The 20,144-nt window shown below is 48.7% G+C and overlaps 2 protein-coding genes across 2 annotated transcripts; one reads left to right on the top strand and one right to left on the bottom strand.

Moving 5' to 3' along the window:
- Window positions 1-596: 596 nt before the first annotated feature.
- Window positions 597-1,139, bottom strand: LOC100845335 (dirigent protein 4). The gene has a single exon (XM_010231139.1). It carries the CDS (start codon window positions 1,137-1,139, stop codon window positions 597-599), a length of 543 nt encoding a protein of 180 aa, XP_010229441.1.
- Window positions 1,140-11,396: 10,257 nt separating this feature from the next.
- Window positions 11,397-18,427, top strand: LOC100834389 (kinesin-like protein KIN-7A). Its single transcript, XM_010229638.3, has 15 exons — window positions 11,397-11,623; window positions 12,685-13,072; window positions 13,227-13,316; window positions 13,399-13,499; window positions 13,608-13,721; window positions 13,816-13,897; window positions 13,984-14,051; window positions 14,148-14,207; window positions 14,290-14,414; window positions 15,310-15,508; window positions 15,592-15,723; window positions 15,820-15,912; window positions 15,995-16,864; window positions 16,968-17,278; window positions 17,595-18,427. Exons 2-15 carry the CDS (start codon window positions 12,751-12,753, stop codon window positions 17,938-17,940), a joined length of 2,913 nt encoding a protein of 970 aa, XP_010227940.1. The 5' UTR covers window positions 11,397-11,623; window positions 12,685-12,750; the 3' UTR covers window positions 17,941-18,427.
- Window positions 18,428-20,144: the final 1,717 nt, after the last annotated feature.

Below are 20,144 nucleotides of genomic sequence, written 5' to 3'. Positions count from 1 at the left end.
AAGGATATTCAAAACTCTTAACAGTTACCAAGCCAGACCACTAAAAATCCTTCATGCCATCACCTAGCTAGTGGGCTTGAGATTTTCGAAAAAATATTGTTGGGCCAGGCTTAAGCCATCTAAAATTCTAATACTCCCTCCGTCCAACAAAATATGTCTCAAGTTTGTCAAAATTTGAATGTATCTAGACATGACTTAGTGTATAGATGCATTCAAATTTGATCAAACTTGAGACATTCTTTGTTGGACAGAGGGAGTAGTTGCTACTCGTAGTTGTTTTAGTCGCACTTCTTCCGGTCTTGATCGAGTGCACCATCGGAAGCAATCCCTCTCATACATTCGTCCGAACAGTCGCTCCTTTTTGCCGTTTAACTATAGTGAAAAATTCAAGAGGATAAACCCATTGGCATGAAAAATATGCCGGTGCATTGTTACTTCGTAGTGAGACTACTCTGCTGCTTAATGAAAAAGATATGCAAAGCTTGTTTCATTCTCCATGAGTTTTTTTCATTATCCGTAACAGCCTTTGCCGTGGATGGGTATATTCGCGGCAGGACATTACAGCAATCATAGTGAAAACAGACAGAACTCAGATTTCAGTGGTGGAAGAGAGTCACGTTATATTCTAAGATCGCGTCGCCGTTCTCAGTGTTGAGGTAATGCGACGGGAGAATGGCGAACCCGCGCGCCATCCGGAACGCGCCGTGGCCCCCCACGACGGTGAGCTCCCTGCCGTCCACCCCAACGGGGTTCCGCGTGAACACGGCGAAGGAGCTGTTCTGGTAGTCCGCGAGCTGGTAGTCCACGGCCATGAGGATCGTCTTCTCGTTCTTCGCCGTCACGATGTACGTCCCGTGCGCGTTCCCGACCACCCTGGACGACCTCTCGCGCCCCTCCGTGAGCACGTCGTTGAAGACGTAGACGGAGCTGAACGGGAACAGGTTGTCGGGCCTCGGTGTATAATTGGCACCGGCGGCGCGCGCGACGAGGACGGCCGACGGGTCCTTGCCACTGAGGGTGTCGTGCATGAAGAAGTGAAGGTTGGTCACCTTCTCGGGGCCCAACGGGTAATCGGTGTCGGTGGCGGTGGCGCGTTGGAAGGCGACTAGAACGAGGAGGAGCAGGGCTGGAGTCCTCATGGTGTTCTTAGCTTTGGGCTGTTTTTTTGTTTTGTTGGCCGGTGGAGTTTGAAGGGAGAACCTTTTGGTTGCATCTTTATAGGTGAAGATCAAAATGCATGTGTTTTGGATGCTATTTAGATAGACAATGATGGACATATCTGGCTCCTAAAAATGGAGTAGTATTTACTCCTCCCTCCGATACTAAATTGTTGTCGAAATATTACATGTATCTAGACTTTTTAAGAATAGATACATTCATATTTGGTCAAATTTGAGTCAAGAATTTAGAATCACTCTATAAAACGAATTTGACTCCCTATTACTAGCATGTACTCACTCCGTTTCATAATTCTTGTCGAAATATTATATATATCTAGACAATTTTAGGAATAGATACATTCATTTTTGGGTCAAATTTGGTACAAGAATTATGAAACGGATGGAGTACATAATTTCCACGTCGGGGAACTATAGGACACTGAAGCGAGCAGTAGTCTCAAAATTGCACGATTTTTTCAAATCGAGCCAATTACAAGCAGCGGCACTGCATTTTGGAATTTATTTGTGGAGATGATAATGACGGACACATCTGTATCCTAGGCGTCTATTGGCAGAACCTGTAACAGCTCACGTTTGCAGCCTCATCCGACAAATCACACGACTGGTTCAAACTCTTGCAAACCAAAATTCAGAGCTATAGAACGTGACACTGAAACATTGAACTGGAAACAGCCAACCTCAGAATTACACCAGCCTTTACTTCGTCGTAGCTTGTCGTGCCGTGCGTGCGTTGATTATATCCAGAACGCTTGGGCTTCAAAGTACCCCCCTCCACCAGAACGCCCACATTGACTATATCAGGTAGCTACTGATCGACGGAGGTGTCAATAGACTGCAGTAGATCGATGGCGCAAGATACTGATACTGGGGCTTACCACCGGTGCGCAGCGCAGAAACGTAGTATGTTCGATCTCATATTTCTGTGCATGGTTCGATGAGAGAGATGCGAGTAATCTGCGTACGACGGATGATGCGGTGCAACAACGGAAATTTCTTGTTCGCCACACAAGCGTGCAACGGCCAACGGAAGTTGGGGCCTGGGCTGGATGCAAATTGCGTGCGCCTGGATTAATTCGCGGTGCCGGGTGTGGTCATATATACGTGCCGCTGCTGCCGCCTCTTTCTCGGGTTTCGGCACCACGGGTAGCGCCATGCAACCTCCTCAACATATGGCGACGACCTCTTTCAGCCAGTCCATGGTTTTAGTGGAGTACTCATGCACATGCACAGTTGCGAGAGATGAGGTAGGACCGAGCAGGCTGCTGCTGCCGCCGGAGCGGCGAGGCGAGGAGCTCGCCGTTCATGCCGTACCTGGCGCGGAACAAGGTGAGCCGCAGCAGGCGCCTGTCGCCGCTGCCGTAGCCAAACTCCTGCCGCACCGCTGGCTCCACGAGGAAGTAGCACACCCCGCCGCCGCCGCCGCCGCTTGCGATGCTGAGGAGCCGGTGCCGGTGCTGCTTCGGCTTCATCCCCGGCTCCAGGAACGTCAGCCTCCCGGCCGCCACCGTCCATGCCGGCGGCGCGGCCAGGCCTTCGTCGCCCGCCGCCGCCGCCGGGACGACGTCGCAGGAGCAGAGGTGGTCGTGGCTGCAGCAGCCGTCTTGGACGTTGCGCGTCCCGACCCACGCGCCCAGGTCGGCGTCGTAGCTCGCGTCGCCGTAGAACGGCAGGCACCAGTCGCCGCGGCGCGCCCACGAGTACCCGGCCGCGCGGTCCTCCAGGTCTATGGTGTGGCCGTCCGGGTGCAGCGCGCGGGCCGAGACGTAACTGTGGCTGTCGTCGGAGGTCAATGCCTTTTTTATTTATTATTAAAGGGATCTCCTACGGCTTAAACCATAATTAGTTTGTTGTTGTTCTCGACAGCAATTAGAGTAAGGGGTGCCAATGCTCGATGGCACAAGTGTGGGTATAAAAGTAGCGCGTGTACGCTGTTCTTATAGCGAAGGTCGCCGTACACTTGGACAAGTTGACACGTCGATATTTTTTGAATAGGTTCGGTCGACTCTGCGGGTGCGACTTAATCTTATGTTAGAAAAGACTTCGAGGGGGTTGTTAGCCAAGTGCTTGGGCCGAGGGGATCTTCCCAAGGCACCTTTAGCGAGAGATTCGTCGGGGCCGCCTCGCACTTGGACCGAACGCGTTTTTCCAAGTATCGAGGTTAGGATACCCTCGGAATTCTAACCCAACCCTTTCTCCTTCGAGCCCATGCCAACCAAGATTAGTTCGGAGCCTCAAAACTAGAGTCCCATAGAACGCTTCCTCGAAGCCGATCGACTTTCAGTCTAGAGCGGCGCGCGAGAGCGAACCTTAAAGGGAGCACTCTAGCCCTCTTCCCTTAAGTTTATTCAAGTTGAAAGTGAATGGTACATGCCCCCATGGAAAGTATTTATAGCCTAGGGTTCATGACAAAAGACCATGGCTAACCTTGAGAGAGAGAAAAAAGTGGGGGCAAAATGCTAAAAGTAGCTTCCTGGTACATAACTTTTGTGTGCGCCATGAGGGGAAGTAAGAGTTGGTCCATAGTTCACCATGGACCAAAAGTCTCATCCCCACACCTTTCTTGTCCACTACTCTAACTCATTTGATCCTTTGATCATGACATGAGAGGCTTGACTTGTTGACCTGTTTTCCTTTGCCACGTAAGATTGACGGCGTCACGTGGGCGTCTTGACTCGTGCTTGGAAAATGTTGACTTGGTCGTCGTCACGTAGGATTTACGGTCCGGCCCATATAAAGATTTTATTTTACTACAACAAGTTCTACAACGGTTCGCCGTTGATACATGTCTTTCACGAAAGGGAAAGGAAATGAGTCCTGCTACACAGATACCACGACCAGGAACTTGAAATTTGGATACACCAACCAAAGAGAACACTACATCGCGCCACTAAGCAGGACAACTGCCAAAGAACACCAGAAAACTTTTCCTGTCGAAACCACTACAGCTCAGAAGAGAATCAACAGAACCCATCATCCAGCTAGTCTTCTCTCCATCGGCGCCCATCCACTGGCCCGGCAGAAGACCTCTCGGACCACCAACTTCAAAGCTTCAGCTCCGCGCTCCAGCAGCTTTGCCACCTTTGGTTTCTGCAAATCACGCCAATAATCAATCCAGTGACAGAGATGAAACACAACCCCAACAGGATCCCGCGGTAGCACATGATCAAAGCAAGCTCGATTACGAGTTTTCCACAGAGTCCAGAAAAGCGCAGCCAAAAAAAATTTAGCTGCTGCCAAATAACTCCCTTTAAACTGCCCACACCAGTCCCCGACTTGCCCCAAGCATCTAGGTGCAGCAGTAGTGTCAAAAGCAACTTGCACTGCACCCAAAGGAAACCAGCTAGAGGGCATGCAAAAAACAAATGATCAATAGTTTCATCGTTTGCACAGAACATACAACGAGAATCACCAAACCACCCCCTGTGTGTCAAGTTATCTTTAGTTAGGATCCTCCGGCTGTCGTCGGAGGTCAATGCCTGCGGAGGCGGCGGCGGCCTGGGGCTGGGCGTCGCCTCCCAGGTCCAGCGCCGCTGCGGCCTGTAACAGTGCGGCACGTGTATTTCATCGTCGACCTCGGCGCCGGCGAACCGACGACGGAGATTGGCATCGAGTGGTTCGCCCTGGCAGAGGCAGAGGAAGCCGCCGTTGCGCTTCGATCGGCTGAGCGTGCGGAGCTTGCTGCCGCCGGCCACGGCCACGGCGTCGAAGGCGGCGATGCCCAGCTCAGCGGGAACGAGTGCTCCACGCACAGCTCCGCCGTCTCCGTGTCGTAGACCAGGGTCAGGCCTTTGCCGCCGTTCGATTTGCTGGCGCTGGTGGTGACGACGATGTTGCTGCCCAGGGCGTGGAACTGCGGGTGGGGGCCCACCGTGCGGAACCCCAGCCGGAGGATCGGATCTGGGAGGCGCTGCTCCTGCTCGTCGTCGTCGTCGCCGGCTCCGGAGCCTAGGAGAAGGTAGTCTAGGCTGAGCTTGTAGAGGGAGAATCCCTTCTCCCAGTCGTCTAGCGCCAGGTACAGATGCCGCCGCCGCTGTTCCAGCTGGTTGGCGCCGCCGCAGCCGTAGCAGACAACGTGCGGCGGCCGCCATGTTCCGAAGGCACGTGAAAGGAAAGGGTTTCGGGCTGAAGATGACCCTGATTCCAGTTTCAGCAGAGAGGATGAGCCGCCGGCCCGACGCATGCGGATGCAGGGCGGCGCCGGAGATGGGAGAGAAGCGGTGGCAGACGCAGACGAGATCGCCACATAGCTGGCCTAGCTCGGGTTTTTTTTAGGGGATAGCTCGGTTCGTTTGGATTTAACCTCTAATAAACACCCAGCTACATATCAGATTCTAGGCCTCAATCGAAGGCCCGGCCCATTTTACAATTCGAGAATTGGAACTGGACCGGAAGGCACGAGTTGGGTACTTGGGTGTTGGGAGGCCTACCGAAAAGGAACAGAAGAAGGATTTAACTACTCCCTTTAATTCATAATAAGGTTTTAATTTTGTACTAAATTCAAGAAACTTGCTATGAATCGAAGGGAATATAAGATATGATTTTTAAAATCTTCTCCCCTGACTTGGATCTCAAATTCCATGAATTCATCTCATTCTTTTGTTCCCTTCTTTTTTGTCATGCTCCGCGTTCAAAACTGCCTAAGCAAAATTCATGGTTGTAGCTATCAAACTTTCAAACTCGTTGTCTGCACAAAATATCGTTCCATCAACGTTAGTTTTTGCTCCACTAGCTCATTAGCTCCATAACAAATTTAGCAGAATCCTATCCCAAAACTAATCTAATTTGCTACGCACGGATAAGCCCATAGATCCAAGTACGGAGTATAAATTTCAGCCAAGCTAGCTATATATCAGATTCGAGGCCCCAACCAATGTCCACCCTATATTAATCGAAAACTTATGTTAATCCTATTGCCATGAATCTTAGCCAAAACTAGATTTTATATAGTATCAAATTAATTCGACAATTAACCGATGACTAAGCCCCAACCCAGCCGCACGCCTCGTTGCAGGTGGCCGGGTTGCGTTGCATTTGGTTCCATGCATCCACACGTGACGAACAAACACTCATTTTTTAGCGTTAAGAAAACACACTCATATTTACACTAGTACAGTAATGCTTCATGCTAAACCTCGAGCATGTGACGTACTCCAAAAATTCGGAAATTTCACCTGTCGTGAACATTAGGTGTATCAAACTGAAAGGTTTGCTTTTGCCTATGGAAAAGAGGAACCATGTAATAGACGTACCAATGTAGGTTTGGCGGTAGAAAAGAACATGCATGAAGATTAATTGCTTACAAGGCATGAATCGGCAGTATATATACATGACAATGTGCGACGTACATGATCTGAGTACGGTGTCCCCGCGGTAGCAAAGGTTCAAAGCAAGGTTTAAAACTTTTCATTTTGAACGAAATTTTGGTACCCATGAAGAGTTTCAAAATTTTGGAACTTAAAAAAACTATTTTGGATTTTGTTGTTTCAATTGCACCAATACTTTACCAAAATGTATCTAAATTGTAGCAGAACACAAATTTGTCCAACACAAGTTACACGAGTTAATTGCTGGGTTCTCATTCAAAAAAATAAAAGGCATATTGGACTATTGGATAGCGCAAGTTTATACGAGTTATTTTGGGTTGGGCATGAATTGCAATCAAACCGAGAATTTTCCCCGAAAAGCTAAAAATTTAGGCCTACCAAAACAACTGAGGAACCCTAACCCCCGCGCCGCCACCAAATCCCCTCCTCCCCTTCCTCCTCCTCGCCGCCGCCGGAGGAGGCCGACGAGCAAAGCCCCCAACGGCGGACGGCGGCGGCGGGGCCTCGTTTCTGTCATCGAGGCGCGGTTCTCGGGCTAGCCGTTTGCGGCGTGCTCCTTCCAAGCTCCATGGGCGTCCACAGCGAGCTCTCCATGGGTGTCGTCGGGGCGAGGCTCCCGGGCTGGCCGGCGGCTTGCTCCGCGCGGATCTGGGGTCTCGCACCCCCGATCTGCTAGGGGCAGCCGCGGGGGGGGGGGGGCATGGAAGGGCGAGGCGTGGGCTTCCATGGCGGCGAGGCCGCGAGGGCTGCCATGGCGAGAGCCGGCTTGGCGCGGGCTGCCTCCGAGGGCAGCGGAGGCGCGCGCTGCTATGGAGGAGTGGGGGCCAGCGAGGTGGCTGGGTTGGGCCGGCAAGGTGGTTGGGGTCATGGATGTGCAGGGCGTCGTGCGGGCGCAGAAGCGTGGCTACTGTTGAGGCGTTCTGGCCGGGTGGGCGTTGGGCTCTGTGGTGTGCGGCTAGCTCCGTTGCTGCCATGGAGCGGTGGTGGAGGAGTCTCTGGTCAGGCTTTCTGCTTGGGCTCATGCGTTTTTTCTCTCGTCGGTGGTGGACTGTTGGTGGCTGGAGGTGAAATCCTTGCATCGACGATGTCGGTGCCGGCGACGACGGTGAAAGATCGGTATGGTCGACTAGAGGAGGGGGGGTGAATAGGCGACTAACAATTTTACCTTTTCTTTTCACTTTTAAGGATACAATCATCAATACATGGGTTCACTAAAACGTCTAAATGATGAACACCCCTAGTATGATGCAATAGCCGAAGCACGAGCACAAGCAATAGCTAATCAATTGAAACTTCCTTGATAGCTGAAACACAAGATAAACAATTAAGCTTTGCAAGTAAGTAAAGGGGCAAGAATGATACTACACGGGGAGACAAACATTTCACCGGAGTTCCACCTATTGGGATCGGTGTACGTCTCCGTTTGGAGGAGTGCTCTACCACAAAGGTAGAGGCGCCACAAAGGCTCACTCTATTCTCCAACTCACCACACCACAAATGTGGGATGAACTCTCACAACACCACAAAGGTGAGGTGAGTTCCACTAAGTGGCTTCCTTGAGAACGAATGCTAACCCTTACAAAGTTGACCGGGGCTCTCTCCACGACTTAATTGGAAGCTCCCAATCCGAGGAGAAGGGCACGTCTCCACAACTTAATTTGAGGCTCCTTCTCGAATCCACAAGCACCACCTCACAAGATTAGTGGCCTTGAGGAGACACCTTCCGGTTAGGGATCCCAAAATCTCAAGAGTAACAAAATCCACAAAGGAAACAAGAGGAATCAACTTTTTGCTTTGGTGAAACCCTAGATCTAGATCTCCTCCTCCAATCCTCAAAGAATCAACAAGGCGGGAGCTCTATGGAGGGAGATATAGCACTTTGAAGCTTTAGAAATGGTGTGGAGAGAGTTGGGCTTCGGATGAGTTCATCCCGAGGTAGGGGATGATTATTTATGGGGGTCCCGAAATCTAACCGTTATGCACTAATTCTGCCAGGGGAGGAAGTTCCGGTCATACCCCGGAACTTCCGCCCTTGTTCCGGTCCAACCTCTGCCAACACACAAATGAATTCCAGTAGCATCACGGAGGTAGGCCGGACGTTTGGTGGAGGTTCCGCCATACCGGAGGTAGGCTGGAAGTTCCGGGCCTGGAACAGACCTGGCAACACAGTTAGACTTTGGGTGGCTCTCTCTCGCACGGGTAGGCTTTATGTGGGTGCAAATATGGTAGTTTGTGTACGTGAAGTTGATTCACCCATTACCTTCTCATGTGGACTCCCTCTTGATAGTATGAAGTTCCTACGACTCAATATAAATAAAAAGCCGCTAAACACCGCTACGCTTCATTCATTTTTGAGGGCAACGAACCGTCTTGTGCCATATGATCTCAAATCTGAAACACTCGACACGGTTAGTCCACGAGTCATGTTGTCATTAACACCAAAACACTTAGGGATCGAAATGCCCTTTTAGACAGCGTCCCCCGACGTCGTTTTCCTTCTTGAAGGCGTCGTCGCGCATCCCACGGAAACCCACCCTTAGCATTCGAGGTGTCTCTGAGCGAAAGCTCAGATCCAGTTTACTGGACCGGGCAACGGCGACGGTTTAGGACGTCGTTTTCTCCTTGGAGGCGTTGTCTTTGGAGCCCTTGTCTGACGGCGGTGAATGTGACGCGGTGAGTTGTGGATGTGCTTCGCCGGAGAGTGCGGCTTCGGGTAGCACGGGCTCGCCGATACGTGAGTTGTACCTATCGAGGTGACCTCTTCTTCGCTCCGGTCGTCGGAGAAGCCCAGCTCTACCTACATTCTTCTGGCGTTAGGAGTCGTTCCCTGTCCGGTGTCGTTGGTGCGGGTGCCGGTTCACTTTTGCGGTTGTGACTTGTTTGTCGGTTTTGCGTTGTAATGCTCGTACTCAGGGTTTTTGTACGGCTTTTCTTGAATAAGCTACGCACTGTATGGTTTTCGGCTCGGTTTTCCTTATAAACGGAGCCATTCTATTCTTCTTAATGAAATGCAGGAGCACCCTGCCCTCTTGACGAGGTTCCATAAAAAAAACTGCGAGGTGCATGCGACCCTCGCTGGGATACAGTTTTAGAATCCTTAAAATATGGAAATTTAAATCCAAATGGGATACGCAACTCGTTAAATAAGAAAGAGAAATTAAATGGTACCATGATAATGATCAGAATTGATGACCAATTAATATACAACAATTATTTGCCTAATTTATCTTCTGTATCTGGAGCTGTCGATTGGATTTGAATTTGGATTTTTGTGGTACCATAAATACATGCTCACTATGTTTATGTTCTTGATATGCTCACATTTTTTTAGCAATCTCACAAGAGGCAACCAAGATCGTCCATCGGGTGCAACGGGACGGGCGGATCACGGCGTCGGAGTAGCTGCCTTTCAGGACCCCGTTGCCGCCCTTCCTCCGTTGGAGTCATTGTTCGCCCTCGACATTGTCCCTCTGCCTGTCGCCGACGTCAGAGTAGAAGAGGTCAGTGCGTTTGTTTTTTTAAGTATTGCAAACGGTGTTTACACAAGGACATTATGTTGCAATGATTTCTAGGTGTGTTGTGGAGGCATTTGTTTTGATGTGATTGTATGCGGGATTTTGATGCTAGAGCGATCGGGCGAATGAGATCGAATGAGATTCAGATTTTTGGGGTGCTCTCTCCTCTTCAAAATGGGAGTATCATTTTCCTAAATAAAATGGGAGTATCATCCAAACGGAATACAACCATAGCCCGTAGCCACAAGGAGTTTGGAAGGAACCGTGATTTTCAGATCGGCCCCGCATTGCTCTAACTTAGGGCGGCTCGAGCGGCGCCCAAGCCGCCGGCAGCCTCAACCCCCTCGCCGGTGCAGGCGGTAGGCGATTGACAAAGCCCTTGCAGTGGCGGTGGCGGGGCTCTGCTTGCGGAGTGCGGCGTGACCTGCAACGGCACGGGGGCCGGATAGACGCAACATCGATGCCTAAAAGAGCGAGGCAGCGTCAGCTTCGTGAAGGCGGTGACACAAGGCATCGGCAACGCATTTGTCGGCGGCAGGTGACGCGGTTGCACGAGGCGTCAGTGGCAGCGAGCCAGCGATCGACAAGGTGTGAGCGATGAAATGATGGCTGCCATCTGCATACGGGCTTCATCTGACCCTGAGGTAGGCCGCATCTAGGCTTGCTTTGAGCACCCGGTGGTGATTGCTGGAACGGTAGCCACCGCGTGGTGTAGACGATGCGAGACCTTCAACTCGATCACCAGCAACATAGGGAGGAGCACAATAGACTGCAAACGCATGCTCATATCCATCACCGCAGCCATTGCTATCGACTTGCTCAACATTGTTGTGGAGGATAATATTTTGTTGTGTGCAACAACCAACCAAGAGCCTACAGATATTTCTCTTTTTTACAGCAGCCTACAGATATTTCTCCGTTACGAAAAAAAAGCCACAGCGTCGGCTAGCAGCACGAAAGCCCCCGTGCAAGCACCTGAAACTAAAACCTAGTACTCCCTCAGTTTTTATGTAAGGCGTACAAATTCTAGCGTGGATATTAACGCAGGTCTGTTGAAACTGCTAGCGTCCATGCAATTAGGAGAAGAGATCCCATTAGCATGCATGCAACCGCAAGGAAAACTGACTAGCTTTCCCCACGCACGCATCGGTGAAGTACGATTTTTCCATTGCCATACATGCGCGTGGACGGACAGAGCGTTGAGCGCCCTATATTCCGAAATCTGGCTAAAAAATTTACACGCCTTGTATAAAAAAACGAGGGAGGACCATAAAACCACCTGTCTCCAACAGGTGGGTCCGGAAGCATCACAGACCCACTCTTGGCCCACAGATCTCGAGAAAGCGGACAGTTGCGGGGGACTTCCAGTAACGCATTTCCAAATCTAGCCGTTGCAGCCCCGTTTCACTCACCCCCACCCGCTCCGCTCGTTTGAGTTCTTCGTCCTCTTCCTCGTCCACTGCGCCGCTCTGAATCTCCCTCGACGACGCTCACCCCTGCCAGCTGCGCCGCTCTGATTCTCCCTCGAGGGCGCTAAACACGGCCGGCTGCGCCCGCTCCGCCCCTTCCTCGCCGGCAGTGCTCTCCCCAGCCGTTCTAAGCTGTAAGTCAAGCTTCATCCCCATTCTCCTACCTCAGTTCATGCTCCTCTCCCCGCCCCCCGCTCCCATATTCCCTTCCTGTGCTGTGCGATCCCAAATCCCTCGCCGATTTAGGATCGCAACACAAACACCTCCGCCTCTCACGCGCGCCGCCGCTCCCTATCTTCCTCGGTCAAGTTTTTTTTGTGTTGAAAAAGCCCTCGGTCAGGTATGAGGTGAGGTTATTTTTATTTTTTAGTCCAGCGATTAGATAAATCCCATCGACCTTCAAAATTTCTGGTGTGCCAGTGCACACCTTCTAGATCCGGCCCTGGCCAACAGGCTGCTTGCCTCTGATTGATTCCCGATTGGGGAACGTGAAATAGCAGCCGGCTGTGCTTTTTTCATTTTGGGCTGGATGAGTGAGATTTGGGGGGAGAAAATGAAGAGGGAGTAATAAGCAGTGGGCTGCTTGGTTGAAATGCTTTTCGATTTATTGAACGTTTTTTTAGTACTCCCTCCGTTCCTAAATACTTGTCGTGGTTTTAGTATAAATTTGCACTAAAACCACGACAAGTATTTAGGAACGGAGATAGTAGCAGATATGCATATTATACACACAGAATCATTTTGTTTGCCACAACTAGTGGGTGTATAGATGTACACTCTAGTACCACTGTAGCAGCCGGCTGTGCTTTTTGTAGTAGCATATATCACATGTTTTTGAAATGTGGAACTGTTTTCGAGTTCAAATTTAGATAGCCGTGTAGTTACTTATAAATGGGAAGTAAAATCCGTTATATTTATTCATGGTTTTGCAGAGTGAATGATTGTTAGTGGGCAAATTGAAAACACCTGGCTATGCATGCAGCAGTAGATACATCTCCTGCATTAAGATGGATAGCCTTTGAATTGCTCATGTACTTTGTCAGCATTTGTGCTTTTGGTGGCCCCAAAGATGAGCTCTTACTTCATTTTGTATTCATCTTACTACCGAGCAATTTGAATTTCTGTGCTGCCAGTGTGGCCGTGTGCCTTTCTGTAAGAATTTGTTACAAGGCTGAGTTCTTGTTATTTTCCCCAGCCTTCTTGCTGCAGTTTGGACCGAAGGGCCCTCTAGTTTATAACATTCAACCAAGGGTTAAGAGAAATGGGTGCATCAAGACATCCAAGCACACCTGCATCAAAGATTGAACGCACACCTAGCGTTACCCCTGGTAGCAGCTCCAGGTCCAAGGAGGAGAAGATATCAAGCACACCTGCATCAAAGATTGAACGCACACCTAGCGTTACCCCTGGTGGCAGCTCCAGGGCCAAGGAGGAGAAGATATTTGTCACAGTTAGGGTGCGACCATTGAGCAAGAAGGAGCTGGCTGTGAATGACCAGGTTGCTTGGGAATGCGCTGATAGCCAGACAATTTTGTACAAGGGGCCCCCACAGGACCGTGCTGCACCCAACTCTTACACTTTTGGTACACTGCCCACTTGTCCAATGCTCACTTTGTTTACTGCATATATAGCACAAGAACTCTATTTGTCCTGATTGAAGTGAAGTGAATTTCCAATTAACTACTTCCTCCGATCCATAGTAAGTGTCGCTGATTTATGCCTGTGTATTCCTTCCAGATAAGGTGTTTGGGCCGGGTTGTCAGACTGATTTGGTTTATGAAGATGGAGCTAAGGATGTTGCTATGTCTGCTATGACAGGCATTAATGGTAGATTGATTATCACTTTCTAGCCTGGTGCTAGTGAAGTGATTATCTGTAATGACCCTTTTTCCTTGTCATTGTTTTGCAGCCACTATCTTTGCTTATGGTCAGACTAGCAGTGGCAAGACATTTACCATAAGAGGAGTGACAGAAAGTGCTGTTAGTGATATTTACAGGCACATTGAAAATGTAAGTGCTGTGCGTCTGCTGAAGCAACCACTCTTTGCAATTATGAAAGATTGCTTTCTAACATGCTCATAAGTCATAAACGCTTCTGTTTTTTTATCGATTGCTTAGACCCCTGAGCGGGAATTTATTATCAAGATATCTGCTATGGAAATTTACAATGAGGTTGTGAAGGATCTTCTACAACCTGACTCTGGCCCCCTTCGCCTGCTAGATGATCCCGAAGTATGTCTGTAACTTGGCTCAGTTAAAATGCTGCCCTTACAAAATTCTCCTTCATGTTGTACTAATCTTATAAAATTATGCTTTGGTTTTACAGAAAGGAACCATCGTGGATAAGCTGGATGAAAAAATCGCCGAGGATAGACAACATCTGAGGCATCTAATCAGCATTTGTGAAGGTACCTGTGCTGTTCTCTCTCAACAAAGAAGAAACCTGTAATATTAATTAGTGGACATTTGTTAACGATCTTCCGAACAACTGCAGAACAAAGACAGGTTGGGGAAACTGCACTAAATGAGGCCAGTTCACGTTCCCACCAAATCATTAGGCTGGTATATATGAGAACAATTTTTCCTGTTTACACCCTTTACAAGAAAAATGCATCGAATAAAGAACTAAGCTTTCTATTCTGTAAATGTCCTGTGCAGACAGTGGAGAGTAGGCTCCGTGAAGTGTCAGATTGCGTTAAATCTTTTGTTGCTAGCCTTGTAAGCAAACTGATCTACTTTTGGAATGTGGTATGCTCATTTTAGTTATAACCTTATGATTTGCAATTTGCTTTGTTCGCAGAATTTTGTTGACCTTGCTGGAAGTGAACGAGCTGCACAGACACATGCAATTGGTGCAAGATTGAAAGAAGGCTGCCATATAAATCGCAGTTTGTTGACTTTGACTACTGTCATCCGAAAGCTGAGGTCTGTGTTTCTTTACCTCTACATAAAAAGTTTGGATCATGAGTCTTTAGTAGCCTTTTCTCTTCATTCATCTGAAAAGTACTCCGCAAATTATATGTAACAATTCTAGCTCCTGATGGATTTGATATAGAACCGCACAGCCAAAATGGGAGTTAAATGCATCAGATATACATAACATATCCATAGTGTGGCATTTTATTAAGTGAAATACATTGGTTCTGTACCTGTAGTTTATCCAGTTTTAAACAATTCTGAGAGTGTTGTTTTGTGTATTTGGAATAACTTCTGTTTTGCTAACATCTCACAATACTAAGTTCTTCAATCGACTGGAAAAAGGTGTAAATTACTGGGTCTGTTGGCTAATTGACTGAAAATCCAAACATCAGTATCAGGTTTTTTGTTGTGTGAAGATGTAAATATGTAATGACTAATGAGCAGTAGTTTTGTTACATCACTGTTACGCAGTAGTTTGTCATATGGCAGGGTTATGTACTTATCAATGAACTAAACTGCTAGATGATTATGTATTTAATTCAACTCATTGTTCTCGATCTCTTCAATATTTTTTAGCTGTACATTCAATAATTTAATAATTTATAGGCATATTCTATATTAGAATATCTTCCATGTTACAATCATGTACCTTGTACTATTCAAATGGACCTGCCAAATTTCTACAAAATGTTCCACTTTAGAATAAACAATATCTAGGAGAGAATTAGAATATACAATGTTGTCTAGACAAATAATCGGCTTCCCAACTTGCTGGAATTGTCCCTCAGCAATGCATAAAATTGTGTGAGTAAGATATTACATCGGACCTTTGTGTGAGTACGAGAAGGAACTCCATCCTTGTTACAACTTCAAACAAACTAATTGTAAACTTCAATTGCAGCTCAGAGAAAAGAAGTGGACACATACCCTATCGAGATTCAAAGCTCACTCGTATTTTGCAACTTTCTTTGGGTGGGAATGCAAGAACAGCAATCATCTGTACTATGAGCCCAGCACTGGCACACGTAGAACAATCTAGAAATACTTTATTCTTTGCAGCATGTGCCAAGGAGGTCACAAATACTGCAAAAGTTAATATGGTAAGAGTTCTGACTGTGAGACAGCATTTATTTGTCATACCCTTGGTTGCTGAAATCAACTCACTGTTCCACTGTCCATACAGGTTATATCTGATAAGAAACTTGTGAAGCACCTTCAGACGGAAGTTGCCAGGCTAGAAGCAGCACTAAGGACCCCCGACCGTGGCTCCTCTTCTGATACCCTCGTGATGGAGAAGGACAGGAAGATTAGACAAGTAAGTCTCTGACCATGGATGAAATGCTTGCTTTTGACTTTCAAGGATTCGCTGAAATATGATTGCATAGTTGCCCTAATAGACTGAATCTTGCAGATGGAAATAGAATTGGAAGAACTCAAGAAAGAACGAGATAATGCATGTTCACAACTTGAAGAACTAAGGAAGAAGACCGGTGATAACCAACAAGTAAGATTTTACCTCTTTTTCATCAAGAACTTTTTCTTTTGCTGCTAACTAAATATTTTCTGAATTCATTATTTTTCTTTAGGGGTGGAATCCCTTTGACTCACCTCAAAAGGTCCGAAAGTGCCTCACATTTTCTGGGTCACTACAGCCTAGTAACAAGATCAACATAAGAAGTTCAATTAGGCAATCATCCACTGCTCCATTTATGCTAAAACATGAAATTCGCAAGCTTGAGCAGCTACAGCAACAACTTGAGGTTGAAGCCAACCGAGCTATTGAAGTATTGCACAAGGAGGTTGAATGCCACAAACATGGCAACCAAGACGCAGCAGAAACTATTGCTAAACTTCAGGCAGAAATCAGGGAGATGCAATCTGTTAGATCTGAGAACAGAGATATTGAGATGGTTACAGATGAAGGGAACGGGGCTAGTTTGAAAGACGAAATTTCTAGACTAAATCTGCAAAACAATGATATTGCCAAACTTGAGGCGAAGCTAGAAAATGTACAGAAGTCTATTGATACATTGGTGATGTCACTTCCAAATCTTGGCACACAGTGTAACGGAACTGCCACAAAGTCCAATGTATCAAAAAAGAAGAGGAGGATGCTTCTTCCACTGGGTGTGGGCAACATAAACAGACGAAATCTAATAAGAGCACCTTGCTCGCCTTCGGAGTCAGAAGTTGAGAACAGGGCTCCAGAGGGTGGCACTGTGTCTCATCAGGATTCAGAAAAGGCTACTCCCACCAAGAGTGGAGATACTGGAGACGTATCATCACGTGACGAAACGCCACGCTATAGGAGATCCAGCTCAGTGAACATGAAAAAGATGCAGAGGATGTTCCAAAATGCTGCTGAAGAAAATGTGAGGAACATCAGGGATTATGTCACTGAGCTGAAGGAGAGAGTTGCGAAACTTCAGTACCAAAAGCAGCTGCTTGTCTGCCAGGTTCTGACCTCACTTGATCTTGCACAGACGTTTGTTTTTTGTTGATCTTGAAATTATTTTGTTCTCCTGTTGAAATATGTTTTCTCTCAAAATGTTCTTACAGGTTTTGGAATTGGAATCAGATGAAGGCAAACAAAATGGCATCGAACAAGATCCAGAGGAAAATGTTGGAGATTGTCCTGAATCTTGGGAGAGATTGTTTAAGGCGCAGATGCAGCACATTATCCTTCTGTGGGGTCTCTGTCATGTATCCATTATACACAGGACCCAATTCTACCTGCTATTCAAGGGGGATACGGCTGATCAGATATATATCGAAGTTGAAGTCCGTAGATTGTTATGGTTGCAACAGCATTTGGATGAGGTCGGTGATGATGCTCATGACGATGACCTTGCAGTTTCTCGAGCCTCAAGGTAAATACGATCATTAGCCAACTTGCTGCCTGTTATCTTTATGTTTTTCAGATGCTGTTGATTAATTCCAGCAGCAATACAGTATAGTGTTCAAGAGTGCCAGGACAGTGATGCGTTAAAGCTCTAACTTGATGACCTTAAGTCATAGTGCTACCCTTATGTGTAAATTTGCTATCATTCAACATCCACAACCTTGTCTATGATCTAAATATAACTAGGCCAAGTAAAAATGTTTCATTAGTTGCTACCGGATGTTACAATTTTATGCATCTCCAAATGGCTCCCAGGCAGCTTTCATTCATTTGTTACATTGCAGCATCAAGGCCTTGAGGAGCGAGCGGGAATTCCTTGCGAGAAGGATGGGTTCAAGGATGACGGAAGAAGAGCGGGAGCGCCTCTTCATCAAATGGCAGGTCCCCCTCGAGGCAAAGCAACGGAAGCTGCAGCTCGTGAACAAGCTCTGGACAGACCCCAGTAATGAAGTGCATGTCGAGGAGAGTGCCGACATAGTGGCCCGACTGGTCGGTTTCTGCGAGGGTGGCAATGTCAGCAAGGAGATGTTTGAGCTCAATTTCACGGTGCCGGCGAGCAGGAAGCCCTGGCTGACGGGCTGGCACCCAATTTCTAACATGATCAAAGAGAAGGCTCAACTTTGGACCTGATGACCAGTTCTTGTTGCTTGTTGGCGTGTGGAGGGTAGTGTGGACTGGATACTGAAGTTCTGGAAAGATTATGACCAATATCTGTTCGTGGGATGTTGTATTGTTGTAATGGAGCCGACGAGGAGGACTGTGTGCCCGCGATGTTCCCGGTCGACTCGAGTACGGCGACTGGCGACCAGCTGGGAGAAAGACAAAGTGGAGCTCGTGGCCACGGACTGTCGGGCGTGGTGCTCTTACAGAACATGGAGCTCGTGGCTACCTTATATTAGTGTCCTGTTCTATCTATGGACTCGTGTGATTTGTCTGACCACACATTTTTGTATCTCGCTTTTAAGCTCTAGGCAATAGAATGTCTGTGGATCAGTCCACGTGCAAACAGTTGCATATCTCAGCCGGCATCGAGAGCGGTCCAACAAGGAAAAATTAGATATCTGGGAAGGGACCTTATTCATATATTAGTATATCCAACCCTCCCCAAATGCTGAAATTTAGCAGAAGTAAATGAAACTAAAATGAAACAGGATTGAGACTAAGATTTCACTTCAGATTCGCTAAGATTTTGAATTTTATTTCAGATGTGAGACGAGTGAAATCGGAGAGAAATTCGTGAAATAGAGATTTTTTTTTTTGAGCTGAAGTGAAATAGAGATTGATCGTTTGTGCAACTAAAAATTGCTTCCAACTTGCAGGTCACAGAAAATTTTAGGTGGCTTGCACATCACAGAAAATTAAGTCGCCAAACAAGCTACGGATTACAATACCAGGCAAGCATCAGCTTCCGCAAAGTACCGATCGTCATCATCTAAAGATCGGCTCCAAGCCTTCAACAACACACACTGACATAGTCGGCATTACCAGTAGCTATGGACTAAATATTACTGCAATTACTACTCCTACTACTGAGACTACGGGCTGTTATTAGAACTTAACACACGGAGTTCTTCATTTCTACTACGTGCTGCCAGTCAGCAGCCACCACAACCAACGGAGCATCAACAAATCCTCCACATCAACCCGACTCAGCCGGGCTGGAAGACAGGCACGTGCTCTCCATTGGCGTCGAGGGACTCAGAGCGGTCCCAAACCCTCAAAATCTCAACGGGGACGACGCTGCGAGAGCCATCGGCGTACCTGATCCGGAGCTCCCGCGGGATCTCCCGAGGGTGCTCGAGCTGCAGCACGACGCGGACGGCGGCGAGGTCGGGCGCCGCCGCCACGAAGCAGGCCGGGTCGACCTCGAGGACGAAGCCGAACGCGCAGCAGTTCTCCTCGACGTCCTGCCTCGCGCGCCGCTGCTCCGCGGGGTAGTCGCGGAGCGCGAGGCAGTCCATGGCGGTCCGGGTCACGTCGGGGGTCTCCCCCTCGCGGACCAGCCTCACCGTGGCGCCGTCGAGCGCGAACGGCTGCCGGCGCATGGCCGCCTCGCGGTCGTCGGGCGTGCGGAACCGGAGCGCGGCGTCGCCGTGGCAGGAGCGGCGGAGGATCTCGAAGGTCTGCGGCAGGTCGAGCGCCAGGGTGCGGAAGACGCGGCGCACGAAGGGCCCCGGCGCCGCGCGGAACGGGGAGTCGGCCGGGGTGATGTAGGCGTACGCGTGGCGCTTGGCGAAGTAGACCATCTCCGGAGCCGGGGGCGGGAGGTAGACGGTGGCGGAGAGCGGCCGGGATGTGCGCATCTCCGACGGCGGCGTGGCCACGCGCACCGCGGTCGCCGCCGCGGGGACCCGGGCCGACTTGAAGCTCTCGACGAAGGCCGGGCGGTCGGAGTCGGAAGGGATCTCCCACGTCGTCACGCCCGGGGCCGCCATCGGCTCAGCACGGCTAGCAGCTTCAGGATGGGGAGAAATCAGTGGTGAGGTGCTAGTGAATATGGAGTCTCCGATGTGCGTTGGGGTGGAAGGGAGAGAGACGAGTGGTGGTCTTTTAAGGGCGCGGGGCAGCCGCGGCTACTCAAGGTAGGAGACGAGAGAGAAGGAGGTTGGTGGGGCGTGTTAATGGCGGGTTGAAGGCGGCGAGGGGTTTTGGGAGAAAGAAGCGCCTCGGAAGTCAGGACGCGGGAAAATGGCCCGTTGGATCAAACATTTGCCCGTGAAAACTTTGCAACAAACTCGGAAGTCTCTGCATGTTGACTTTCAGCACCGTGACTTGGCTTTGCTGAACAAACATTTGCCCGTGAAAACTTTGCAACAAACTCTACCAGGATGTTT

This window comes from Brachypodium distachyon, chromosome 1, assembly GCF_000005505.3.
Source record: "Brachypodium distachyon strain Bd21 chromosome 1, Brachypodium_distachyon_v3.0, whole genome shotgun sequence".
Taxonomy (NCBI): domain Eukaryota; kingdom Viridiplantae; phylum Streptophyta; class Magnoliopsida; order Poales; family Poaceae; genus Brachypodium; species Brachypodium distachyon.
This window is presented reverse-complemented; position numbering and strand designations above follow the sequence as displayed.